General features: G+C 38.8%; 12 protein-coding genes and 1 pseudogene across 13 annotated transcripts; 7 read left to right on the top strand and 6 right to left on the bottom strand.

Annotated features, from left to right (window-relative positions):
• Positions 1–1,862, bottom strand: FDP41_005324 (annotated as a pseudogene). Its single transcript has one exon — positions 301–1,862. A coding segment is annotated over exon 1 (1,562 nt).
• A 366-nt stretch (positions 1,863–2,228) lies between these two features.
• FDP41_005323 (uncharacterized protein) lies at positions 2,229–2,582 on the top strand (the record flags this gene model as incomplete). Its single annotated transcript, XM_044708836.1, has 1 exon — positions 2,229–2,582. One exon carries the CDS (start codon positions 2,229–2,231, stop codon positions 2,580–2,582), a length of 354 nt encoding a protein of 117 aa, XP_044560709.1.
• Positions 2,583–2,711: 129 nt separating this feature from the next.
• Positions 2,712–3,784, top strand: FDP41_005322 (uncharacterized protein; the record flags this gene model as incomplete). Its single annotated transcript, XM_044708835.1, has 2 exons — positions 2,712–2,991; positions 3,117–3,784. 2 exons carry the CDS (start codon positions 2,712–2,714, stop codon positions 3,782–3,784), a joined length of 948 nt encoding a protein of 315 aa, XP_044560708.1.
• Positions 3,785–4,083: 299 nt separating this feature from the next.
• On the bottom strand, positions 4,084–4,848 carry FDP41_005321 (uncharacterized protein; the record flags this gene model as incomplete). Its single annotated transcript, XM_044708834.1, has 1 exon — positions 4,084–4,848. One exon carries the CDS (start codon positions 4,846–4,848, stop codon positions 4,084–4,086), a length of 765 nt encoding a protein of 254 aa, XP_044560707.1.
• Positions 4,849–4,942: 94 nt separating this feature from the next.
• Positions 4,943–5,659, bottom strand: FDP41_005320 (uncharacterized protein; the record flags this gene model as incomplete). The annotated part of the gene is made up of 1 exon (XM_044708833.1): positions 4,943–5,659. One exon carries the CDS (start codon positions 5,657–5,659, stop codon positions 4,943–4,945), a length of 717 nt encoding a protein of 238 aa, XP_044560706.1.
• A 262-nt stretch (positions 5,660–5,921) lies between these two features.
• FDP41_005319 (uncharacterized protein) lies at positions 5,922–7,801 on the top strand (the record flags this gene model as incomplete). The annotated part of the gene is made up of 2 exons (XM_044708831.1): positions 5,922–6,099; positions 6,291–7,801. The coding sequence occupies 2 exons, from the start codon at positions 5,922–5,924 to the stop codon at positions 7,799–7,801; spliced, it is 1,689 nt and encodes a 562-aa protein (XP_044560705.1).
• Positions 7,802–8,576: 775 nt separating this feature from the next.
• FDP41_005318 (uncharacterized protein) lies at positions 8,577–12,431 on the top strand (the record flags this gene model as incomplete). Its single annotated transcript, XM_044708830.1, has 4 exons — positions 8,577–10,906; positions 10,989–11,295; positions 11,356–11,495; positions 11,567–12,431. The coding sequence occupies 4 exons, from the start codon at positions 8,577–8,579 to the stop codon at positions 12,429–12,431; spliced, it is 3,642 nt and encodes a 1,213-aa protein (XP_044560704.1).
• A 153-nt stretch (positions 12,432–12,584) lies between these two features.
• Positions 12,585–15,668, bottom strand: FDP41_005317 (uncharacterized protein; the record flags this gene model as incomplete). The annotated part of the gene is made up of 1 exon (XM_044708829.1): positions 12,585–15,668. One exon carries the CDS (start codon positions 15,666–15,668, stop codon positions 12,585–12,587), a length of 3,084 nt encoding a protein of 1,027 aa, XP_044560703.1.
• Positions 15,669–16,059: 391 nt separating this feature from the next.
• FDP41_005316 (uncharacterized protein) lies at positions 16,060–17,106 on the bottom strand (the record flags this gene model as incomplete). The annotated part of the gene is made up of 2 exons (XM_044708828.1): positions 16,060–16,633; positions 16,736–17,106. 2 exons carry the CDS (start codon positions 17,104–17,106, stop codon positions 16,060–16,062), a joined length of 945 nt encoding a protein of 314 aa, XP_044560702.1.
• Positions 17,107–18,461: 1,355 nt separating this feature from the next.
• On the top strand, positions 18,462–20,267 carry FDP41_005315 (uncharacterized protein; the record flags this gene model as incomplete). Its single annotated transcript, XM_044708827.1, has 1 exon — positions 18,462–20,267. The coding sequence occupies one exon, from the start codon at positions 18,462–18,464 to the stop codon at positions 20,265–20,267; it is 1,806 nt and encodes a 601-aa protein (XP_044560701.1).
• Positions 20,268–20,566: 299 nt separating this feature from the next.
• On the top strand, positions 20,567–21,256 carry FDP41_005314 (uncharacterized protein; the record flags this gene model as incomplete). The annotated part of the gene is made up of 1 exon (XM_044708826.1): positions 20,567–21,256. One exon carries the CDS (start codon positions 20,567–20,569, stop codon positions 21,254–21,256), a length of 690 nt encoding a protein of 229 aa, XP_044560700.1.
• Positions 21,257–21,518: 262 nt separating this feature from the next.
• Positions 21,519–22,791, top strand: FDP41_005313 (uncharacterized protein; the record flags this gene model as incomplete). The annotated part of the gene is made up of 3 exons (XM_044708825.1): positions 21,519–21,840; positions 22,078–22,265; positions 22,384–22,791. 3 exons carry the CDS (start codon positions 21,519–21,521, stop codon positions 22,789–22,791), a joined length of 918 nt encoding a protein of 305 aa, XP_044560699.1.
• Positions 22,792–22,856: 65 nt separating this feature from the next.
• Positions 22,857–25,055, bottom strand: FDP41_005312 (uncharacterized protein; the record flags this gene model as incomplete). The annotated part of the gene is made up of 1 exon (XM_044708824.1): positions 22,857–25,055. The coding sequence occupies one exon, from the start codon at positions 25,053–25,055 to the stop codon at positions 22,857–22,859; it is 2,199 nt and encodes a 732-aa protein (XP_044560698.1).
• Positions 25,056–25,390: the final 335 nt, after the last annotated feature.

Raw genomic sequence — 25,390 nt, 5'->3', positions numbered from 1 at the left:
AAAACCCAAACCCAAACCCAAACCCAAACCCAAACCCAAACTCCAAACCCAAACCCAAACCCAAACCCAAACCCAAACCCAAACCCAAACCCAAACCCAAACCCAAACCCAAACCCAAACCCAAACCCAAACCCAAACCCAAACCCAAACCCAAACCCAAACCCAAACCCAAACCCAAACCCAAACCCAAACCCAAACCCAAACCCAAACCCAAACCCAAACCCAAACCCAAACCCAAACCCAAACCCAAACCCAAACCCAAACCCAAACCCAAACCCAAACCCAAACCCAAACCCAAACCCAAAACCCAAACCCAAACCCAAACCCAAACCCAAACCCAAACCCAAACCCAAACCCAAACCCAAACCCAAACCCAAACCCAAACCCAAACCCAAACCCAAACCCAAACCCAAACCCAAACCCAAACCCAAACCCAAACCCAAACCCAAACCCAAACCCAAACCCAAACCCAAACCCAAACCCAAACCCAAACCCAAACCCAAACCCAAACCCAAACCCAAACCCAAACCCAAACCCAAACCCAAACCCAAACCCAAACCCAAACCCAAACCCAAACCCAAACCCAAACCCAAACCCAAACCCAAACCCAAACCCAAACCCAAACCCAAACCCAAACCCAAACCCAAACCCAAACCCAAACCCAAACCCAAACCCAAACCCAAACCCAAACCCAAACCCAAACCCAAACCCAAACCCAAACCCAAACCCAAACCCAAACCCAAACCCAAACCCAAACCCAAACCCAAACCCAAACCCAAACCCAAACCCAAACCCAAACCCAAACCCAAACCCAAACCCAAACCCAAACCCAAACCCAAACCCAAACCCAAACCCAAACCCAAACCCAAACCCAAACCCAAACCCAAACCCAAACCCAAACCCAAACCCAAACCCAAACCCAAACCCAAACCCAAACCCAAACCCAAACCCAAACCCAAACCCAAACCCAAACCCAAACCCAAACCCAAACCCAAACCCAAACCCAAACCCAAACCCAAACCCAAACCCAAACCCAAACCCAAACCCAAACCCAAACCCAAACCCAAACCCAAACCCAAACCCAAACCCAAACCCAAACCCAAACCCAAACCCAAACCCAAACCCAAACCCAAACCCAAACCCAAACCCAAACCCAAACCCAAACCCAAACCCAAACCCAAACCCAAACCCAAACCCAAACCCAAACCCAAACCCAAACCCAAACCCAAACCCAAACCCAAACCCAAACCCAAACCCAAACCCAAACCCAAACCCAAACCCAAACCCAAACCCAAACCCAAACCCAAACCCAAACCCAAACCCAAACCCAAACCCAAACCCAAACCCAAACCCAAACCCAAACCCAAACCCAAACCCAAACCCAAACCCAAACCCAAACCCAAACCCAAACCCAAACCCAAACCCAAACCCAAACCCAAACCCAAACCCAAACCCAAACCCAAACCCAAACCCAAACCCAAACCCAAACCCAAACCCAAACCCAAACCCAAACCCAAACCCAAACCCAAACCCAAACCCAAACCCAAACCCAAACCCAAACCCAAACCCAAACCCAAACCCAAACCCAAACCCAAACCCAAACCCAAACCCAAACCCAAACCCAAACCCAAACCCAAACCCAAACCCAAACCCAAACCCAAACCCAAACCCAAACCCAAACCCAAACCCAAACCCAAACCCAAACCCAAACCCAAACCCAAACCCAAACCCAAACCCAAACCCAAACCCAAACCCAAACCCAAACCCAAACCCAAACCCAAACCCAAACCCAAGAAGTATTGATCGAACGAGCCGCTCTCTCCGTTCAAAGTTTCCTCTCCAAATTCTACGATCCTCAACATCAGTATTTTCGGGATCACTATACGTTCTTGAATCAACCATCTTCTTCATCATCAGGACTCACTACATATTGGACCTTTGCACAGGGATTTAATGCCATTGTCGATAACGCATTTCAAGTGTCTCAAAATTTCACAAGTCGAAATCGCACAGATCTCACTTTCCCGCAATATGTGAAATTAATTTCCGACTTGTATACAGGTCAAGATAAAATTGGATGGGAACGACCCTACATTGATGACATGAATTGGATGGCATTGACATTATTTTGGTCGTATCAACTCACTAGAAATCAAACCTATTTTGAACGTTGTTTGTATTTGTATTCGAAAATTGTTGTGAATTGGGATGTCACATGTTGTGGCACCATGAAAGGAGGAATTTGGTGGGACTATGAACATTCTCAGAAAGCAACAGCCTCTAATGCTGGTCCTGCTTTATTGGCCTCACTTCTTTATCAAGAAACTCAAGAAGAACATTATTTGGAATTTTCACAACAAGTATTTTCATTTTGGTTTGAGAATATGGTCCTTAAGAATGGAGAACACATGTACTCGGTGTGTGATCACATCTCAGCTCAAAATGGATTCAAAGAATGTCAATGGAGATTTACTTATAATGAAGGACTCATGATTGGAGCTGCCACAAATTTATACAAAGTGACACGAAATGAAACTTATTTACAAATTGCCATGAAAATTGCAAACTTTATGATCACATAACAATTTACCTCTCGAATGAGCTGGCAAGGAGACCTTTTGTTCGATGAGGATCATGTCATTTTGTTGATGTTGTGGTCCTGTTTCTGTTTGAGGTGAACTTTATTCTCATTCGTTCTGAACAAAAAAAAAATGACATCACAAGATAAAACTACCATTCCTGGCGATGATGAAAAGCTTTCAAAAATTCGTCAAGTCGAGCAATTATTTCCTACAGCTCCCAATTCGAAAATGGATGATTCATTATGTTCGGAAAGTGATAAAAAGTTTTTCACCTACGCCTCGATCGGATTTAATTGCCGTAGGAAGGTACAAGAGTTACAGATTGATAAATACGATGCAAGAAGATTAGAAAATAGAGAGACAAAAGCTCCTAACGAGGTTTCGAAGGTGTTTGGTGCATTGTGTGTGAGTGAGTATATTTGTATTAAAGACGATGATCTCATCATATTATTTTATTATGGAAATATTTGAAAAATTAATGATTTTTTTGATTGATTGGATGAAAATATTTGCATTCCTAATTGTGAACAACAGTTAAAGAAGTGTTTGGCACTCCTCCATGTCTTCACAACTATGAAAATATCTCCTTTCTCACTAAATATTTCACTGCTCGAGAACGAAGACAATTATTCGAACAGCTCGTTAAATCATGTGCGTATATCGGAGAAAATCGATCAAACCATCAGTCGGAATATCTATTTTATGACACAGTCGCTCTTGAGCAATATTTGAAATTGAAAGATTACGACGATTTATTTATTGAAAAAGAGGGATCTTTCAAAAAATTTCCAGTATTTGCTCAGACAGTGAAACATGATTTTAGAGATGAGACAACTGGAAAATTATTACAAGGAGATAATTTACAAAATTTCACAGAAGAGGATGCTTCTAAATTGAAAATTCTTATTGAAAAGATGGGATATGAAAAACAATTCAATTATGTGATGAATGAATATGAAAACATTCCAACACTACCTCCATCTTATATGGTTTATGCTTATGGTGTTTCCTTTGCTTATTGTAAACAACATTTCATGAAATGCATGAGAGACACTTTTTATAAGGATAGTCAAAACATTTCTGATGAAGATCTTGTTGAAAAGTTCTCGATAGGAAATGCAACTGAATGCTTAGCATCACAACCTTGCTTTTTGAAAGCTTCAAGTTATCTTGACTATACAAAATCGAAACAAAACAAATAACTTTCACATTGAACAGAGAAGGAATATAAGTGTTCCATTTTCGTTGGGTAATAAATATCGAACTCAATTATGTTGAAATGGAAGTTTGAGACCATGGTGGGAACAACAAACCCCGAGAGAGACTTTCACACATGCAACCACCCTCTGGAATCTTAGAAAAATTGTTGACTCTAAGCAAGAAGGGTAACACCAAATTAATTCCCACAAGTCCACTTTTGTTTGTAAAAAAACTCCAGCTTGACTGTCGAATCCATTATAACAAGGATTACAAGAGACAAGCAACTCGCCATCCAAAGGATTCAAAGCCAAATACAATCTTGCATCAAAACTTGGCCATTCTCTTTTCCACTCTTTCCACACTGATTCAACTCCTTCTTTTGCGTTCCATTTGCCTTGATGGTTTGAACAGCTCTTCTTGAAATGAACATAATCGTTCCAGTGGAAGGTTTCACCACCATCTTGTTGACAATTCCATCATCATTCAGTCCTCTTATATATGTTTCCTTCAATTTCAAAGATATTTTTAAGCTTCTTGGACTGTAAATCAAAACATAGACCACAACAGCATCGTTGGCCTTCTTGTCAATAACATAAATACTCTTATTCTTGGTGTCGACCTCAATAGCAGATGGATTTCTAAAGTTAAAAATCAAATCTTTACGATCAGCTAACATTTTAGTGAATTTGAATTGATTACTGAATGGAACATGATTGTTACCAATCATTTTGGCTTTATTGGCATGAGCAGAGCGTGATTTAAAGGAATTGTGAATCGTCTTGTGATTGTCACACATCCTGACTTGACATTCAGAGAATTCGTTATTAGCCTCACATTCTTCATTCCACTCACGGCTACAAAAATCACAGAGTTTTGAATTCAACGATTTCACTTGAGAAGCATGATCCTTAGTTTTGGATGCTTGATTGTGGAATTGCAAACGCAAGGCACAATGATTCAACTTGCAGGTTGGACAATGATGAGAAGGTTCAAGTTTATTCATGTTAATGCGCCCAACCAACAAATAACACATTCCTCTTGTTCCGCAATTTCGAATTGAAGACATATTGTGTTGAAACGAGCAAAACGTCATGTATTAATATGCTGACACTGTTTATTGTTGACCAATAGATCCAACACATACAGGTTGAAACCATGCCTTATATAAGCTCCTTTTTTAAACACTTTTCGGCACAAGTTTCAACTCCTGGATCCTTTTCTTTCTCAAGCCTTATTCGACATTGCTTTCTTTCTTCCTCGAGTTTTACTGCTTCATGAATCATTTCAATCACCTCTTCAGGAGTAGAAGCAACTCGAAATAATTCATAAGCTTTCGAAACAAATCCATCCTGTTCGGCTCTTCCCAATAATTGAATCAAGTGATCAAAATAATTCATAGTATTCAATACAATAATGGATCCATCAAAGAGTCCCAATTGTTTCCAAGTGATGGCCTCTAATAATTCTTCCAAAGTACCAACTCCTCCTGGTAGTGCAATACAAGCCACAACTCCCGAAATGAGTAATTGTTTTCTCTCGTGCATGGTTTCTGTGATGATTAACTCGGATACAAAATTCTTCTCAATCGTCCAATTCCGATCGACCATAAATTGAGGAACAATTCCAACGACATGGCCTCCATGTTCCATACAGGATTGAGCCACTCGGAACATGAGTCCAGTATTGCCAGCTCCATAACGAAGACGAATGGAGTTTTGAGCGAGAAGTTCACCCAATTTCAAAGCTTGTGTTTTATAGGTTTCAAGAATGTTTTCGGAGGCAGCACAATAGGCCACAACTGTCGTGTGAGTGGTGTTGTTTTCATCCAAAGCCTTTTGGGAGTTGTTGCGAGTGACAGAGGGTGTGATTTCAATCATTTTTTTGAAATTGTTTTTCTGCTTTCATCGGAATATGCATTTGACCGTCGAGAAGAAAGAATAGATCAACATAAAACTCAAATTAATTGAAAATTGAGCTTTGTTCTGAATGTGAATTAAGGCTTAATACATGAGATTGAGTTATTTGAATATTTTTTTTAGTATTGGTGCTCGTGTTCCCAAAGCAAGTTCATCAATTCACAAATGTTGATCCCACAAGAATGTTCATCACTAAACAAAAAAAAGAACTTGTTTCAAACTCATGTCCAAGAAATCACCACCCTCATCGGGCGAAGCAGCTCCAATCATTTTGTATTCTGATCAATTCGTTCATGTCATTAACAATGAAACCGGAAGTATTGAATTGGTGGAAGGACCTACTCGATTCTTTCTTCCTGCCAACAAGAGCATTGATAAGACTGGTGTTCAAACCAAGATCAGTAGGTATTCCTCTCTTTTGAAATTATATCAACCACTCTTGATGATCTCTTTGAATGTTTTTTGAAAATTCTTCATGGAACACATTGTGTTCGGATCCCTTCTTTTGATTTTCATTGATCAATACTCCTATTCCAAATACGTTGATCTCATTGATCTTTACATTCTTTCATTGCGATCGTCATTTGCTCAGTTGTGAGAGAACGACAATATGCCATCATTCTCAATCCCTTCAATACCACCACTCACACGACTCAATACGGACAAAAGGACATTCGAATCGGTCCAACCACCTTCTCTTTATTTCCTGGAGAAGTCTTGATGGACGGAGTCGTGAAAGATGCTGATATTCTCAATAAGAATGAATTTATTTTCCTTCAAGCCTTGAAGGATCATGAGATTGAAGTGCCCTCAAGCAACGATCTCAATAAGATGATCCGAAAGACCTTTAAGGCTGGTGAGATGCGTCGTTTGATCGGACCTGCTATCTATTATGCCAATACCAATGAAGAGAGAGTGGGTGGAGTTCAGACAGCCATCAACATTGGAGAGAATGAAGCCATTTACGTTCGAAATACCTTGACCTCTGAATTGAAGACAGTTAAGGGCCCACTCTCCTACTACTTGGATGTGAATGAAGAATTGTATTACAAAAAGCTCACCAACAAGGAATATGATGCATTGGAGTTGTCCTATTCTCCTTCCTACAATGCCTATCACATTCAAATTCAAAAGAATGAAGTGGTCTGTATCATTGACTACAAGGCAGGTGTTGAACGGTTTTATGAAGGTCCCAAATCCATGATTCTTGACTGCTCGGAAGGACTGAGAACATTGTCCATTTCAGGTGGATGTCCCAAGGTTGAAAATGCATGCACCATTGCATTGGTCAATAAGGGACCTGATTTCATGACAGATCGATTCCAAGTACGAACCAAGGACAATGCCGTGTTGGATATGGAATTGACCTACAAATGGCAGTTCATAACATCCGAAAAACCATCCAATGAGGAATATGAAAAACTATTTTCGGGAGACTTTGTTGGCTATTCCTGTCAATCATTGAGATCAAGAATTAGAGAGCTTGCATCGAGTCATGATTTCGAGTCCTTCCACAAAGGTGCTTCAGATATTTTACGTAAAAACTTGTTCAAGGACTATGACCTCAAGTTTGATGATGGTACAAGCGCCAATATTCATGGTAGACTGTTCAGAGAATTTTCATTCCTTGTGTATGCTGTGGATGTGAAAGAATTGAGACCAGTCGATCCAGAAATTGCTCAGCTTCTGGACAATAGTATCAAGAGCTCCATGAACATTATGTGTTCCAAACTACAAGAGAATGCCAAAACATTGGCTGAGAAGGAGCAGATCCAATCAGAAATTGAGTTTGCCAAGTTGAGGAAGGACCTTATTCAGATCAAGAATAGTAACACCTTGAAGGAAAAGACAGAACAGGCAAAAATTGAGGGCAAGGCTCAAATCGAGAGAGAGAAGTCAGAGCATGACAGTGTTGCATTGCTGAAGAAGGCCAAATATGAATTGGAACTTTCTCAAATCAAACAAACCATGGCATTGCTTGAAAGAGAAAAGGGAGATTTGTACATTGAATATGTGAAACTAATTGGTGCTACAAAGAATGTGAAAAGAGCTACTATCCTTCCACAGAGTGCTCAACTCAAGTTGAACGTGACACAGTATTAAAGAGAACTGTTGTTATCCCACTCACAAGAACAACCTTCTTCGGTTTCGTATTAACCTTTTGAAAGCCCTCGAAAATGAGAGAATAAAGCAGGCTTTTCAAAAATTTGGTTCACAAAGAGCAAAAGGAAGACCTTGTTCTTTTGTTGATGATCGTAAATTGTTTCTTTTGCCAAATGGTAGAGCACGTTTTCCAGTTTTGACGGAAGATACCTTGTCACTCCTTTTTAATATGGCCCCTTCTAAAACTGAAACAGTGCGCTCTTGAAAATAAAACAAAAAAAACAGTTGACAGCTTATTCTCTGTGTGAAGTCCAAAGACAAGTGGCATCGCCATAACAAAGACCATAGTGATCGACTCATCATCATACAAGTTGTCACCTGACACACCTCATCCTTCCTTCGAGCTTCTCTCTCTTTGTTTCAAATCAAAACCTTGTTGAGCCATTCACACACATCATCATTATCGAATAGTACTTTTCGAGGCCATTCTTAGCTTCAAAAGAGAGATCGTTAAAGAAAGAATAAAAAAACAAACGACATCCACGACCATCAATCATCATCATTAGCCTCATCCTCCTCGCAACAACCAATCTTGAGATCTCATCCTCCTCTTCTACCATCAACACCATCCTATCCACCATTCTTGTCAAACACGCGCGAGTGGTTGTTGTTGTTGATTCTCCTTTTATTTTCATCATCCAAAACATTTCAAAGAACCTTTCAAAAAGGTGCTTTCTCTATTTCTTTCACTATCAGAGTTCTTGTCGACTCTTGAATGACCACTACAATTCCTCCTCGAGAGAACCCTCTCTCTTTCCAACCTCCGAATCCTCTCAGCACTACCACCACCAGGACGATGATGGAAGAAGAGGAAGAAGAAGAGACGGAATCTTACACGCCCGAAGAAAAGGATTTGAGTTGTGTTACCAACACGAATAGCCAATCCACCACCACTACGACCAATACGACGACTTCTCAACAACATCCTCCTCCGTATCATCGGCAACCACAGAACTATCCTTCCAAAGATCATCAATCATCAACTCCTGTATCATCATCCTCAACAACTCCTTCATCAGCAGCAGCATCATCTTCAACAACAACAACATCCTCTCGCCAATCATCATCCTCTTTGGCTTCAAGGTTTTTCAGTAAATTTTGGGGCAACTCTTCAGCCTCTCAACAACAACAACAACCTGTAAATACTTCTTCTTCCTCTCCACAGCAACAAAGTATTGCAGAAGGAGGCTATCATATGAATATTGATCAGGATAAAATTGATGAAGATGAAAAACGATACAAGGAAACATCATTAGTGATGGCCATTCCGACCTCTAAAAAGGTATCCAGCAACTCAGCAGCAGGTTCTGCTCTACGAGATCGTAAAACAGCGAGCTCTACGAATTTATTTGTAGAAACCAATCTTGAGGATTACATCTTCCGATTTCAAAATATATTTACCGATCGAACCATGTTTCGTTCCTTCTATCGTTATTTAGAAACAGAACACAATACAGAGCCTTTGGAGTTTATTTCCAAAGTGAATGAACTTGAATTTACGTATTACAAAATGATGAGAATGGTCCGAGATTTGAGCAATAATAATAATAACAATAATAACAATAGGGGTCATAGTGGTGATGAAAATACCAATTCATCATCATTTCTGACAAGAGGTCATTTCTCTGACCTTCCAAAAATGGTTCTTGGTTTGGGAGCAGGTTCTGGACATGGTGACAAGAATCCATTGAGTCGATCGCCCTCTAAAGGAGAAACAACAAGCCAATCGCCATCATCATCACCATCACTTTCAGAACCTATTACGCCACGACGATTCGCCAGAAAACAACTCTCATTCTTTGGCATTGGCAAAAGAGAAACAAAAACTGAGGATTCACAAAAATCTGAAATGTCATCAGCACAACAAACGTCACATTCAGATGAAAACACTTCTCAAGACAAATCCACAACAGGTAGATTTGGTTTTAGATTGGGATCTTCCAAAAAGAAGGAAGACAATTTGCAAAAATCTGATTCAAAACTTAACTTGTTGGGAAGACGAGATTCGTCAGCTTCTATGGAGAACGTTGGTGGCATGACTGAGTCATCTCCCTCTATGGGAGACAAAACTTCAAAGTCTCCATCTGTGATTCCGACGAACGAGGTCGTTTCAACAAGTGATAAATCGATCAACAACGAAAAATCATCCGAAGAAACATCGCAAGAAAAACAAACAACAACCACCCAAATGTCATTGTTAAATGAAATCGAGGGTGTCACAGAAGTTACCGAAGGGGAAATGAAAACGAGTGAAACTACTATGCTTGCAACCAAAACTGAAACCCATGACACCAGCGCATCTCTGGAAAGTTTGAAACCTCCCCATACTTTATCTCTTCTTCCAGAAAGTACGAAATCTCCAACATCACCAGCCGATACCGATGATGATGATAGTCCAAATCTCCCAGTTGACACCTCAAATGTTCAAAGCAACGTGAACTCACAACCCACTCCAAGACCTTCAATCATGCCAAAACTCAATCTCACTCTCATTCCTACTGAACCTAGTACCGAAGAAGGAACACTACCAACCTCCACAGATGTAACAGTTTCCTCAGAAGAGCCAAACAATGGTCTTAATAGACTCATGTCCGTTCTAAAGAAGGAAAAAAGCAAGCGTAATGCAACGGATGATAAATCTGAGACGCTTACTGTTACTGAACATGATGACGAAAAATCTGACACTTCCAGCTCTGTATCAAGAAACTCCAGTGAAAAACTAACTAGAACTGTACAGCATGGATTTTTACAATTACCCATCAACACACCTAGATCAAAATATGAAAATCTTATGAAATTGTATAAGAAGCAAATTTTACTCGCCATTCAGCTCATGAAAGACTTTGTTGAGGAAGAGTCAAAAAAGGAAATTAACATTTCTTCCAAAGATAAGAAAACATTTACAAATTTATTTGTAGACTCGCATCAATATCAAAACTTTGATGAATGGCTTTTACCTCAACCTCCACACATGTTATTCCGTACCATGAAGAATTCCGTCATGTATGAATTGGAAAATGACAACTTTCCAAGATTTGTCAGAAGGTAAGAAGAATATTTTTAAAATTCAACACCCATCATTGAATGATCATTTAACAAATGTGACATGTCAAAAATCAAAATACAGTGAGTTATGGCTGAAAAAACTTCAGCATAAAGGATTGACCTATTTGAACAAGGTAGGCCGTGTGAAAGAAGCAACTTACTTCCCATACACTTATGACGACTTTAGAGAACCTATGGTGTTTGATAGAGATATTGATTTTATGGAATATCTTGCTAGAGATGACTATCAATGGAAGCTGTTGGGATCTAAGAGGGAGGGAGCAATCAATGTGTACAAAATTACAGAAAAAGTGCTCATGCCTAATGTCAGTTTTTACAACAAGATGCAAATCAATAAGTGGTCTGGTGTTTTGAATTATCCATTTGACGTATGTATTTTTATTGCTAATGTTTGAATCAATAATTTTTTTATCATTCATTGATGACAGGTTGTAAAACAATGTTGCATGCCAGGTCTTTATGTCTATAAATACGATCCAAATATTGCCAGCTGTGAAGAATTGGGCTTTTGGGATTATGAAACTCTGAAACAAAAATATCCAAGTGAAAAGTGGAAGTATGGAAAGAGGTATGTTTTTTATTGTTCAATGAACACATTGTGCGATGTTCTTCAACAATGTAACATGAACACATATTAAGATCTGTGGGTATTGTTCGATATGGAATGGTATTTCCATTTCCATTCAAGTCCAAGAGAAGCTTCCTTGCTGCATGTTCGGCATGGTACGACAAGGAAGAAGAAAAACTCACTCTCATTTACAAACCATGTGAACATGAACGATATTACAAAGATGGAAAGGGTGTGAATGAAGGTAAAAAGTTGATCGATATTAGAGACTTCCAATATTATCAAATCAAAAAGATTGACGCCTACCGAACAAGTTTGTTACAAATTCACTTGTTGGATGTTGGAGGAAATGCAAGATTTGCTGCAAACATGTTAAGAATGGATCGTGCAAAAGGAATGATGAAAGGATTTAATGACTATATTCGAAAACACTTGAATAATATTCCAAAAATTTCAGAAGACGATCCTGTGTGGAAACATGTTGTCACATGTATGGGTAGAGAACGTGCTGAACGTCTCGACATGTCTGCCACTCTCTACAGTGATCTCAAAGCAGGAAGAAACATTAGAAACAAATCCTTGTTGGCCACTGTCAAGAAACGAAGAAAGGAGAAGAAAAAGATGGAAAAACTCAAGAATCAACAACAAAATCAATTATTGGATTCACAAACTCCAACATCACCCATGTCGAGTACCATGTCATCATCCTCGGATGACAGCAAGTCAACCCTCGCAAGACTTAATAGCTCTGTTAGCTTTGGTGGCCAAACCTACATGACACCTGAGATGGCTCTCATGGAGGAAGAAGAGGCAATGATGACTGTATTTGATGCCGATTTGGAGAACTTCACAATGACAGGCACGACTACTGATAATAGCGAAGATGATTACGAAGAATACGACTATGAAGATGGAGATTTGAATGAGAACAATTAAAATCACAAAATATTATTATTATTTTCTTAAACTAATAAGGCAATTCGGAACACTTTGAACAACTCACAACTCTGGACAAATGTCACACTATAGGCTGTGTTTTGTATTATTGCAATATATTCTTCTTGTATTGCAGTCTTTTTTACATTTATATTACTTTGTGAATATAATGCTGTACAAGGGCCCCTTAATGATGGAATTGCTATTGGGAGATTCATCAAGAGCTGGTGTTACGGAAATTCGAGAACCTGCTAACCCCGTCGAAAATTTTTGTCCATTTTGACCAATTTTGCAAACGTAAGCAGTTACTTTCACAAACGCCTTCTTGGAAAGAATATTTTGAGTTGGAGATCTCGAATCATTTCTCAGGTCGATCAAATTTGAAGAATTGAGTGTGTTGTTAAGGGAAAGAATCGGCGATGGTGATCTTGTTGTTTGAGAAGTGTTGGTAGAATCGTTTTCGGGGCCCAGTTTTGCAACATTTAGACCTTGCAAAATGTCATATTGCATTAATTTGGATAAATTTTCATGTTCAATTCCAATACAAATATCTGCAAAGGATATGCCCAATAGTTGTGATAAATAAATTTCATTCTGCTCACTTTTGCATCCCAAAAAGCTTAAAAATCGATTATTAAATCTCCAAATCCTAAATTTGTTGTTCAATATTAAAGTGGGAAGAGGTAACTGAGTAAAAAGTTCTGCAAAAATGGGAGGAAAATATGCTGTAGTTCTCTCTGAAAGATCGGAGGGTATTCGTGTTTGGTCAATCGTGTTTTTAGATGGCCTCTTTGCCATTAACTTTTTGTTCACCTTTGAATCAAGATATGGCAATTCACCTTTTCGTTCCACAGGTGATTGTCGACCAATCAATGACGAATTATTCAAAGTATTTACATTCTCAAGCGATTGACTTATTTGGGAGGTATTTACAGGAAGGAGAAGAGATTTTATGCTCTCTTCTTTTAGTCTAAACATGTGCTCTTGAACGAGAGTGTTGTGCGTCTTTTTGATGAAATCCAGCTCCACGCGCATTTCATTTTCCTTGATTTTCCATTCTTGCTTGGCTAATTTTTGTTCTTTAAACTCGGAAATCATTTTAGATTTCAGCTCATCTAAACTTTTTTCGAGCTCTGTATTTTTCCTCTCTAATGTCTTAAGGAGCTGCTGTTTTTCATTTAACGACTCCTCGAGAGTTACAATAGTATTCTTGTGTTGAGCAGTTTCGTTGACTGATTTTCTCCAACACGATTCAAGTTTTTTAATGTATTCCTCAACTTCTTTGGGAACAAGTGCGCTTGGAGCTCGTACAGACCCAATCTTGGTGGGACTTTGAGGAGAAAGGTCGTCTAATTCGTCGAATACTCTCATCGTACTTTGAGGGTACACCCTAGTGACATTCAGATTCGAGTACGAAAGTTCCTCTTTCTTTTCTTTACTCTCTTTCCAAGCAAGAGCTGTTTTCTGAGGTTTGACGAATATTGAGAAAGGCAAACAATCCATCTCGTTGTCAATCAACTCTGAAAAAATTCTTGAAAATTCAAACATCTTAGCCTCGTCCTGAATATCGTAAGGTTCATTCTCATCCAATGCATCTGGATTTGGTGTCTTGTTCATCACTTCTAACACGCCAATGCATCCATTAGTCTTTTTAGAAATCAATGGAAAGCATATGGCTACTTTTGTTTTTAGACCCGTCTCCTTGTCGACGTATCTGTAATGCTTCTTGTACGTTGGTACATCAAAAACATTTAGAGCCACCGATCGTGTGAAAACCTCTCCAACAATACCTTGATTGGCTGGTAGGCAAATGTGCTTTGGTGGAGATTTTGGTCCACCAGATAATGTGTGTGTATTATTGGAGTAGAGAGTGGCGTTACTGATATTTTTGTTCTCAACCAGAGTTGACAAAGCTGGATCAGTAAAATCATATTTGCAAACCAAACAAAAGCTCTGAAGCTCATTCTGTTTTGGATTATAAATAAATACAGTGGCCATTTGTGACTGGAGTGATTCGGCCATAGAATTAAGTAAGGATTGGGATATTGATCGTAGAACATCATATCTCATTTTGAGAGCCTGCTCTTTCGACTCAGGTCGAATTTTCTGGGCAGGCGAATCATAACGCACAAGATGAGACGTTTCAGAATAATCTTTTAAGGAGTCTCCCGTTGGTTGTTCTTTTGTCGCAATTGCGTTTTGATGGGAAGGTTGAGAAGAGGAAACGTTGGGAACAGAGGAAGTGTCAATTTTCAACGAGAAAAGTCCATCTCGTTCTCGTCTCAATTCCTCTTTTTCTTTTTGTAAGTTGGACATGGCTGTCATCACATCGTTCCAACGCTTGTGAAGCTTATCGTAGCGTTCTTTCCATTCTAATGATCTTACATCTTTTTCTTTCTTTGCAATGGTTAACTCTTGTCGAAGCTCATCCAACTTGGAGTTGAAAGACACCTCTATTTCCTTCAATCTGAAATCTAAATGTTTTAAATGCTTATCAAAATTCTTTTTTGCCTCAAAAAACATTTCCAACGTTGCCTCTTCTGATATGGAGTGAGTTGAATGTTGTGCCGATGATGGGTGTGATGTTCCTTCTTCTTCCCGGGCATGGGATTTCTTCTTTAAAAAAGATTCTCTTTCATCAGCTAAAGATCCAGCTTTCAACACCATAGTTTCGTTAAAAAGTGACGCCAACTTTTTCACAGTAGCGTTAAACTTGGCATAATTGAACAGAAAGTCACCAGGTAAAGCATTCGGTCCATCTTTGAATTCTTCGTGATATTGAGGTTCATTTCTTGCACTTTTTGGATTTTTCAGGTCTAATTCCTCTTCATCTTCACTTTCTTCAATATCGCTCTCTTTGTCGAGATCAATTTCCTTATCTATAAATTTAATGTAACTTTCATTCGGTGGCGAAACTGCTATCTCATCATTCTCCAGTTTAAACTCTGAATATCTCTGTTCATGATCGCTACTCGTTGTCGAAAATCCGTCATCAAACAGTTTAGCGGGAGGGGATGTTGGAAGGGCTGCTTCTCCTACTCCCAAGCTCAAAGACTTCTCGGAAGTATGATCATCAGCATTTTCTGCTTCAATAATCTCGGTTTTAGTCAATTCATCTCCAAACTCTTGAGAAGGTTTTGAATTTTTTGATGACCTCAATGTAGTATTACTCGGTGTGCCATTCCGACTGCTTGAACGCAGTGATTGTTGTTGCGATTCCTCGTGTTGGTTATCCATCACTGTCTGCGCTCTCACCCACAACAATTTTAAAATTTAATAGCGAATGTGTTTCCCTATCGGAATATGACAATTGATTCTGCTTCTGTTGTTGTTCCTTCTTCAGATCCGCAAACAGGCTTATCCACAAAATCTTTTATCAAAAAACAGTAAATTGAGAGCGCGCTATTTTTTTTTAACGAAATAATCAACGACCAAAATCTCTTGGATTTCCTCGTCAGTAATTGTCAAGTCGTTTCAATCCTTCTTGCAATATAAAATCCAACAACAAAAACAACATCACCACTCTAGTTGACCTCATTGTATACAATTTGAAGGTATGATGAGGAAAACGACCAAAATTTCAATGTTTGGTCAAGTCTATTAGAAATTTTGAACTTTTTGATAATTGTTAATAATACAAGTGAATGAGGGATTGCTCTGTACGAATGGCCATTCGTAATGGAAAGCCATGACCTGTTCCACGATGCGAGTAGAGTCTTACCTGTCCTCGTCCATAGAAACCTTGATCCGGTGCTCGTAGTCTGAAATGTGGAACATCAATTTTCATGACTCGACGAATGAGAAAGTGCAATACTTTGAAAAAGGTGAGACGTTTGAAAGTCACTCCAATCTGTCCACCATGATAATGGCCACTAAATATCATTGTACCTTTTTCTTCGATTGGCATGTAGTTCAGTATTAAGGGATTGTGAATGAGGAACAATCGTGGAATATCTGATGATATTCTTGGAAATTTTGAACATAATTCTTGAATATGAGCTCTTGATTCTCGCATGCCTGCAAATTTGTAAACACTTCCGACAATTTGGACGAGATGGCCTGAATGGTCATCAGTGTGTTCATTTCTTCCACGTAATGCGTGCCATCTTTTAATTGGTATCACATGCTGTTCATCCTCCAATAGTCGAATATTATTTTCTTTAAATGCATTTCTGATCTTGTCCAACACTTCATAGTCATGACTGTGTTTTTACAAAAACAACAATGAAAGATACACACAAGTATTTTTCCACATATTCATTTCACCACTGAAATTATAAACTGAACAACGTTTGTTCACTTACTTTCCCAAACATGCAACTACTTTTTCTGAAATTTTCTTTAAAGGTTCTAACGCAATTCTCAAAGCATGTTCATCATGATGTGTTTCAAATGTTTCCATATCTCCTGTAATGATGACCAAATCAATTTCATGCTCACGTTTCACAACATGATTGCAAATTCTTCTCAATTTTTCTAAACTCATATATGGACCTAAATGAGCATCCGTAATTTGAAAAACTCTAATAATTCTTTCCTCTTGATTGTGTGGAGGCTTCATACATGTATTCAATTCATGAATACAATCCTCCAATTGGTCAATATTTCTCAAATCAATGTGAACATGCTCTCCACAAAATTCTCGATCTTCCAATGATATATACATGCAATACATTGAAATCAGTAATGTCGTATAATGAAAATATAAATTCCAATTTTCAATTTCAACAATTTTCCACACATGTATCACGAGATATTTCAATATAAAATTCGGCACGAACAAGACACATCCAATGAAGGCCCATCCAAAATACCAAAAACCAGGTAAACACACCAAATACACATAATACCACGGTTTCAATGTTCTCCATTTCCACAACACCACTGAATGAATCACCAATGCTAAATTACCATACACATGAAACTACATCGGAAAGATTTGTAATTCCCAAAAGTACAACACTTTGAACATAAATTGTGCAATAATAAATACATGATGAAAGGATGATGTGGCCACAACGACGAATCGGGAGCATAGCAAAAGGCTTGTTCCTGCACATGAGATCCATAAATAATACCAAAATGAAGAAGAAGAAGAAAAGGCTCCTTCTTCTTGATACATTTTAATAAAAGTTGAAACAACATCAAGTTACAACACTGTTGGTGAAAGTGTTGAAACAAGCAATTGAATGGAACACGTGTTGGAGGTTTGAACCTAAGGATGATGACTGGTTAGAAACACGTGTTAATGTTGAACATCGGAATTATAATGATGTCCTTTTGGATGAATTTGGATCTCTCTTTGCAAATTGATCTTTCGCCATCGGTATAGTTGTTTGGGTTTACATGATGTATCAATCATCATCATTGAATGATAGGAATGGGTATTTTGAATGATTCAGAAGAATTCGAATCCCTTGAAATAGTTTTCCAATCCAGACATTGATTGATCTCCCTTAAAAGAGAGAGAATCTATGATTTCCATTTCTTCAAGCGTAAATATCTTGATGATTTTACTGTAATAATAATAACGAGGTAATGGATTCATGAGCCCAAGTATAGAATCTATGCTTCTTGTCCTCCTATTGAACTGCAGATTGATGAATCCAACCAATCGAAGGCCGAATTGTATGTGTCTCCTTCTCGGCCATTCCTTTTCCTTCTTTACTTGACTTAATGCCTTTCGCTCTCATTCATCATTTCAGGCAACCCTATATCTTAAGAATAATTAGACTAAAATATTCGATACCTACCAAAAAACATCTCCATAACGACGACCACGCACTTCTAAGAAGCAACAACTGTTGTGATGACACTTGGCATCTTTGAAAGCAACTTCAAAAAAACAGTTTAACTCTCGCAACAAAACAACAACGTATCACGACTGCTGCTGTTTCTTCTTTCTCTCACACAACAGCTCCATCGCACAAACAGATCAATAACTGATCGGCTGTTTCTTAACACGCACAACAACAACAAGCGAGAGAGATTTTTTCATCTCGACAACACACGAAGGTCAAATTCACAACAATGACAACCACAGCCGCCACCAACAACAACAACAGCAACCGCAACAACAATAACCACTCATCCTCTTCAAATCTCTCTTCCTCATCCACAACTCCCGTTCAATTCTCGGACACACAACCAGCCAATGAAGAACAATTTCGAGAGGTTCTTTCATTGATGAGAGATTACAACATTTCATATGAATCCGTTTTGGATGATTTGGAGTCGAGACAAATTTTGCGCGATTTTATGAAATTCAACCGAAATGAAGAGAGTTTACTTTTTCTTGAACATGTGAGTGAATATTTTAGAAAGAGGTCTCTCAATAACAAGTGGAATGCGCTTCTCGAAATTGAGAGAGTCTTTTTTAATGGCAACTCGATTCATGAATTGAATTTACCACAAAAAGTGAGAGAATTGTTTTCACACAGTTTTGAGAGTTTGTGTGAAAGGTATGAATTGAATGGAAACGATTTTTCGGAAAAGATGGAATCCACAAGAGCTTCCACTTCGACCAACCCTCCACCATTGTCCTTTGAGAGCTTACTTTCGCAATGTGAAGACGCCTTAAAAAAAGCCGAGTCCTACGTGATGGTTAATCTCAAGGAACATGTCTTTCCTCGATTTTTAGAATCCAAAATGTTTGTCTCCTTCCTCTCCAAACGTGACAAGTCGTTTCTCAACAAAATTGGAAATGTCAAAAATCTCACTCATTCCTGTTTTGTGGAATCTTTAATGGACATGAAAAAGTGTGAAATCTCAGTCGATCAAGTACGAATGATTAAGAAGCATGTTTTCGACCCTCAGCGATGGCAACTCTATTTTGAAGACAAAAATTGTCAAGTCTACTTTTCATCCTCACGATACACATTGGGAGCAGAAAAGGATGAAAGTGGTGGAATTAGTTTTTCCAAATCGGAATGTATCTTTCCCTACTCGGCTCAACAGGTCATGAGCATCATGTGTAACAAGCAAGTTCGTCTTCAGAGCGACAAGAATTTAGATTCAGTGACACAACTTGCCTATCGAACAAAATTTGAAGTCACCAATCAAGCAACAACAACTAAAATCATGAAAGAATCGTCGAGTAGTGGCACTATCACTGAGAATTCATTAGGCGAGCAAGCAAATCATAATCCTGCCAATGCGGATCAAGATGACCTGAGAAGTTCATGCAGCAATGAAGACGATGAGGACTCTCTTTCAACCTCTACGGAAAGTGGTGTGCTCTCTTCCTCATTGCCAGAGAATGTGCCATCGCCTCAACCTAATTCACCACAACTTGTCCAGAAACAGCCACGACATGAACGTCAACCATCATCTGCTCATAGACGTCACACTTCCGGTAAAACAAAACTTGCTTGCACCATCACTCATGAAGTCTACAAATTAATATGGCCTATCAAATCAAGATATTATTTCCTCTGTCAAAGCATGATGCATGATTTGACTGACAACATGTACATTGTTTGTAAAAAATCATGTGAACCCTCTTCATGCAAAGATTTGAAAATCCCAAATTTGGAACAATTCAACAACAATGACCACATTAAGGCGGCTAATGTGGGTTGTTGGATTTTCCAACCCATTCAAACCCATGATGGAAAGGAACATTGTCGTTACATTCAATTTATTGGCACTGATTTGAAAGGTTCAATGCCTCGATGGATTATTGAAAAAATTATTAAGGGAAGAGCGAAAAATTTTTATTACGACATGATGAAAATTTTGGAAAAGAACGAAGCAACTTTGGGGATGGGAGAACGACCAAAAGATTCGTCTGGATTTTTTGAGACTTTGGACGAAAATGGAAGTGTCATTTTGTAGTTTTTGTTATTGCAACTGAGATTGGTGTGAACAGGAGGAGTACATATGGTTTGAAATTTTTGGATAACATTGTTTGTTTTCAATCATCCTATGGACCACCAATATAACCACAATAATATTTTGTTTACCTTTACATTAAGAAGAGATTCAATGTATAACACACACATTTAAATGACGCATGTGCATGATTGACATGGTAAATCGTGATCCCTTGATGTCTCAACGGATCGCGATTCTTTCGAGCCTCTCGTACGAAGGCGTGTCACCAATCATTCAGATCATTTTTCACAAAAAAAAAGATGTCATCACTCCTCTTCCGTTCCAGCTCTCTCTTCCTCTTACTCGTTCTTTCAGTCCTTGTCTCATCCTTCACCTTCGCTCACGATGGTTCTCATCTCGATTTCGTCATTGACTATCCGATGGTCGACAATGGAACCGTCATTCCACTCGATGCAGCTGATTATGCCGATAATGAAGTTGTCATTCGATTCAATCTTCCTCGACTTCCTCTCGGTGGCAATGCCGATGATTCGAAACGAATTTACGTAAAATTCACTCGCAACGATACCTATCCTTCGTTTTTGACCTTTGATGAAAGTAATTCGAATACCACATCAGTTACTAATTGTATGAGATTTAGAACGAGAGTGGGAGCACCGCCAAGACCAGAAAGACCTTCCGGTAATGTGTATGAAACCTATAAGAATACTACTTCAATGGCAGTGAATGTTGGATCGTGTGATTTTTATATTGAAGTCAAGCCTGGTTTTTATGATCCACAACAAACATCGGATCCAAAGTGTGTGGTGAGCTTTGTGTTGGGTAAGATGACATGTGACAGCGCCTGTCAAAGTGCAATGAAGACCACTTGTGATGCTGAATTGAATTATGAGGCTAGAGTGAATCATGCCATGGCAACTACGAGTACTTCTGGATTTTTCTTTGCCATGATCTTATTGATGGTTTTGAGCTTTTTAATGTCTTTCTAAATATATTAATCCTAATGCAACCATTTCACTGTTACACAGTTTGTGATTATTTTCTGTTTTGAAACACTTCGACCATATTATTTTTCAATCCCAGAGCCACCTTAAATCAATTTCATAATGAGCTATCAAAATTCGAAAGGAATGAGCAATGCAGACATCAATCCTCGCCTTCCATCGCGTATCGATAAGATTGATCAATTTCCACAACAATCGATTCCTGACAACGAGAATCTCCATGTCGTTGACAATTCAAATTAAAAAAATGTCCACAACAACAATTATCATCAAATCACAAACCAAATGTTTTTCGGGTCTTGTTCTCGAGTGCACTCACACGAGTCAAGGTCTTGGATGCTCCATGAATGTACACATCTTTCGTCCTCCACAAACTCTTCAATCTGGTCAAAAAGCACCAGTCTTGTTCTTTCTTTCGGGTTTAACTTGTACGGATACCAATTTCATCTTTAAGGCCGGAGCGATGGCTTTTGCTGCTGAACACGGAATTGCATTGGTGTGTCCGGATACCTCTCCGAGAGGTGAGGATGTACCAAAGGGTGATAGCTGGGATTTTGGTCAAGGAGCAGGTGAGTACAAATTGTTGTTGGGATTAGGATTCTGTGATCATCATCATCATGTATTTCATTGAATTTGTAAAATTGAAATGATACGCCATGTGGACGACTCATTGGTCATTACAATCTCATCATCATCGCGATTGTAAATTATAATGATATTAATTTTTCACAATTCGATTAATCGAATCTCCTGTTTATCTCGACGGAATGAAATTGTGCACAATCATGTCTGAACACTAACTCTAGGATTCTATCTCAACGCTGTGCAAGAACCTTACAACAAGCATTACAGAATGTATGATTACATTGTTCATGAATTGCCTTCCTTGCTTATTTCTAATTTTGCGACCGGAGATAATGCATGGCTCTTGTTGGAGAGTGAAAACAAATTGAAACAAAGTATTTTCGGTCACAGTATGGGAGGTCTTGGAAGTGTAAGTTTGTGTCAACCATTTAAAATATGCAATTCATAATAATTGTTTTGCATATCAAAAATTTCCAATTCTTTGCAAATGGAATTTATGAAAATGCACCACATATGTCTGAATTTAGTTGGTCATCTATTTGAGAAACTTGAAATCTTATCACAGCTGTTCAGCATTTGCTCCAATCAGCCACCCAAGCAATCCTGATTGTGCTTGGGGACAAAAGGCCTTCAAGGGCTATTTGGGAGATAGTGAAGAAGCACGTCAGAATCTATGGCCTCAGTACGATCCCACTCTTCTCATTAGTAAACTCAATTCAAGTTCAGTGAAGGCGCCCATTTTGGTCGATCAAGGAAGTGTCGATAAATTTTTGCTGCAAAATCAGTTGCAAGTGGAGAAATTGGAAGCTGCTGCCAAGCAAGCAGGTGTTCCATTGACCTTAAGAATGCAAGAAGGTTATGATCACAGTTACTATTTCATTCAAACATTTGTTAGGGATCACATTGAACATCACGCCAAGTTCTTAAAGCAGTAAAATAAATGTGACGCCGAGGAGATTTAGAAGCACGGTCAATTTCTGAAACTGAGGTGCGTGAAGATCTAAATCTTTGGTAAATGGTCCTTGATAGAGTGTGGCTTTCCTCCTCCTGGGTTCAATATATGGCCAATATCTCTGTTACTGGTGATGCTATCCATGACGCGAATGGTGCTCTTTTTACGTTTTGGAATGGTTGCTTTACCCCAAAAGCTTAAATATGCAACCGATTGATTGGAACATCTACTAATGTTTGGCATGCTGGAGGTTCGTTCTTTGTGATCCTGGTAATTAAGGGATGAGCATACACTTATGGTATTCCCTTGGCTGTTGGTGTGATGCTGTCGGTCTGTGTTCGGTCGATGATAGATTGAGGTGTCAAATTTCTTGGGGTCTGCAGGTATATATCGTTGTTTCATCTTTTTTCTTCTCTCTAGTAAATCAATATTATTTTGATTTGTATTGTCTTCATTGTCCTCAGTAATGAAAAAGCTGTCGGTTGAGGTAGATTCATTTTCCTTCACTTCTGACTCAAAATTTAATTTTGGAATGATATTTGAAACATCACTGGTTATTATTCCTTGTTGCTGGGCCCATTCTCCGAATATTTTCGATCGTCTCTCGACTTTTTGCACCATTTCTTCCGTTGCTCTTACATGCTTTTGAAGCGCCTCTTGCTTGATTTTCCTTCGATTTTGCATTTTTCGTTGCATCTCTCTGAATTGCTTATTTGCACTTGAATGGGCCTTAAATTGTTGTTCAGTCATTGTTGCGACATGATCGTCATAGTCCTTGAGGTCATTAACTCTTTTCTTTTTTCGTTTGTTCTTTTTTTCCATTTGTACAACCCCCAGCGGCCCAGGAGATGATTCTTCACTGAGAAAATCTTTTTCAGAATCGTAGGTGAAATGTTGACTATCAATAAATGCAAGTGAATCGTACATATAGTCATCTCGCTTTTCTCGCTTAATTTTTTGCTCATGCTTTGAGTAACCGTGAAGGGCTATGAAATCATCGAATCGAATTGGAAGCTCAGCTTGTCGATTCTTGAGTCGCTCCCTTTCCTCAGGTGGAATTTTTAGATATCTTCGAAATGTTTCATCTTCATAGGTTTTTTCTTGAGCTTCTGCGTCTTCGTGCTCATTGGGTGTCTCCTCTTGGCTAATGCTCGAATCGATAGAGAATGAAGAAGAGGCTCTAGACATGTTGAATCCAGGACTAAGTCGATCATTAGGTTTGAGGTACTGATCTTGTGCAGTGTCGGTGTCTGATTTTCTCTCGCTTTGACTTGTCGCAAAACGTGATGAGGAAGTACTTGCGAAATGTGAATTCATTTCTGAGTTTTCTGAAGAAGAAACCTTTTCAGTTTGTGATGTCTTGCTTGTCAAAGGAGAGAGTTTGGCCCTGTTCAAAGAAGAGGAAAAATACTGTGGTTTAAGGGAGTGAATTTCGGGTCGATCAATGAGGCCTTCCAATTCATCGTATTCGATTTCTTGAGCTGATTTTCTCATTTCTCTAATTTCTCTATCTAGAACGTCTTCATCGTCATCCCCTTTCGACTGCTTAGTGTTGGTGTTGTTGTCGCTTGTCTCATTCAAATAAATTCCAGCAAGTGAATTGTCAACTCTGTTTTTTACAATATCCGTGAGAGAGTTTGAATCAACCAATTCTTGAGGAGAGATAACTCTTCTGTTATTATTGATTTCATTTGGGTCAATGATGGGATCGTCATAATCCTTAGTACGAATGGTCGAGTCGTCATTCTCTTCCTGTTCTTGAGGAACCAGTTGCAGCGAGTTGTTGTTGTTGTCATTCATATTGGAATGAGAAGCTCCATTCTGCATCAAGGAAGAAGAGGATGATTTTTGCTGAGGAGTTGGTGTTGAGGCGCTCCTTCTTCCGTCCTCATCCAAGGCCACTAATATTCTGGCTTTTTCCTCCTCAACGGAAGATGGTACTTCCAACAAGGGTGAACTTGGTAGGCCTTCCTGATTTTGATGTTGTTGTTGTTGAGGTTCCAAGTGAGCCTCCACTGCTGATTCGGCTCCTTCCGAAGATGTGGTAGTGGTGGTCGTCTTGAATGAATTGTTCAAACTTCCACGTGGATTTAAGCGTTTATTCTTACTCTTGTTGGCATTTTGAACGAACGATGATGAGGGTGATGAGGGTGATGATGATGGTTGTGTCTTGGTAGTGGGACTCTGTCCCTCCTCTGCAAGACGAGTCGTAGATTTGTTCTGGCTGCCAAGCAGCTGCTTTTTCATAATTTTTGTTTGAGAGACACAACAAAGGGAACTCGAATGGCTTGTTTTGGTTGAGACGGTTTTGACCGTTATTGATGATCATGTGTATGAATATGATGTTTGTGTTTTTCGAATCATGAATGTAAAGGAATAGATGATGAAATTATGAGAGAAAGAAGAAGAACTAATTGGAAAGTAAAAAGATTGTGTGTGTGTTATTGAGTTAATTTGTTGTAAATAATAATACTACAAATGTGAGAATGTGTGAGATGGGTAAGGAAGGAAAAGATGATTTCGAGGGAGAGAAGATTAATACCAATGTGTTCTCTTTCATCATCTCTCCGATGATTATTAAT

This window comes from Naegleria fowleri, assembly GCF_008403515.1.
Source record: "Naegleria fowleri strain ATCC 30894 chromosome Unknown tig43, whole genome shotgun sequence".
NCBI classification, from domain to species: Eukaryota; Heterolobosea; class Eutetramitea; order Acrasida; family Naegleriidae; genus Naegleria; species Naegleria fowleri.
This window is presented reverse-complemented; position numbering and strand designations above follow the sequence as displayed.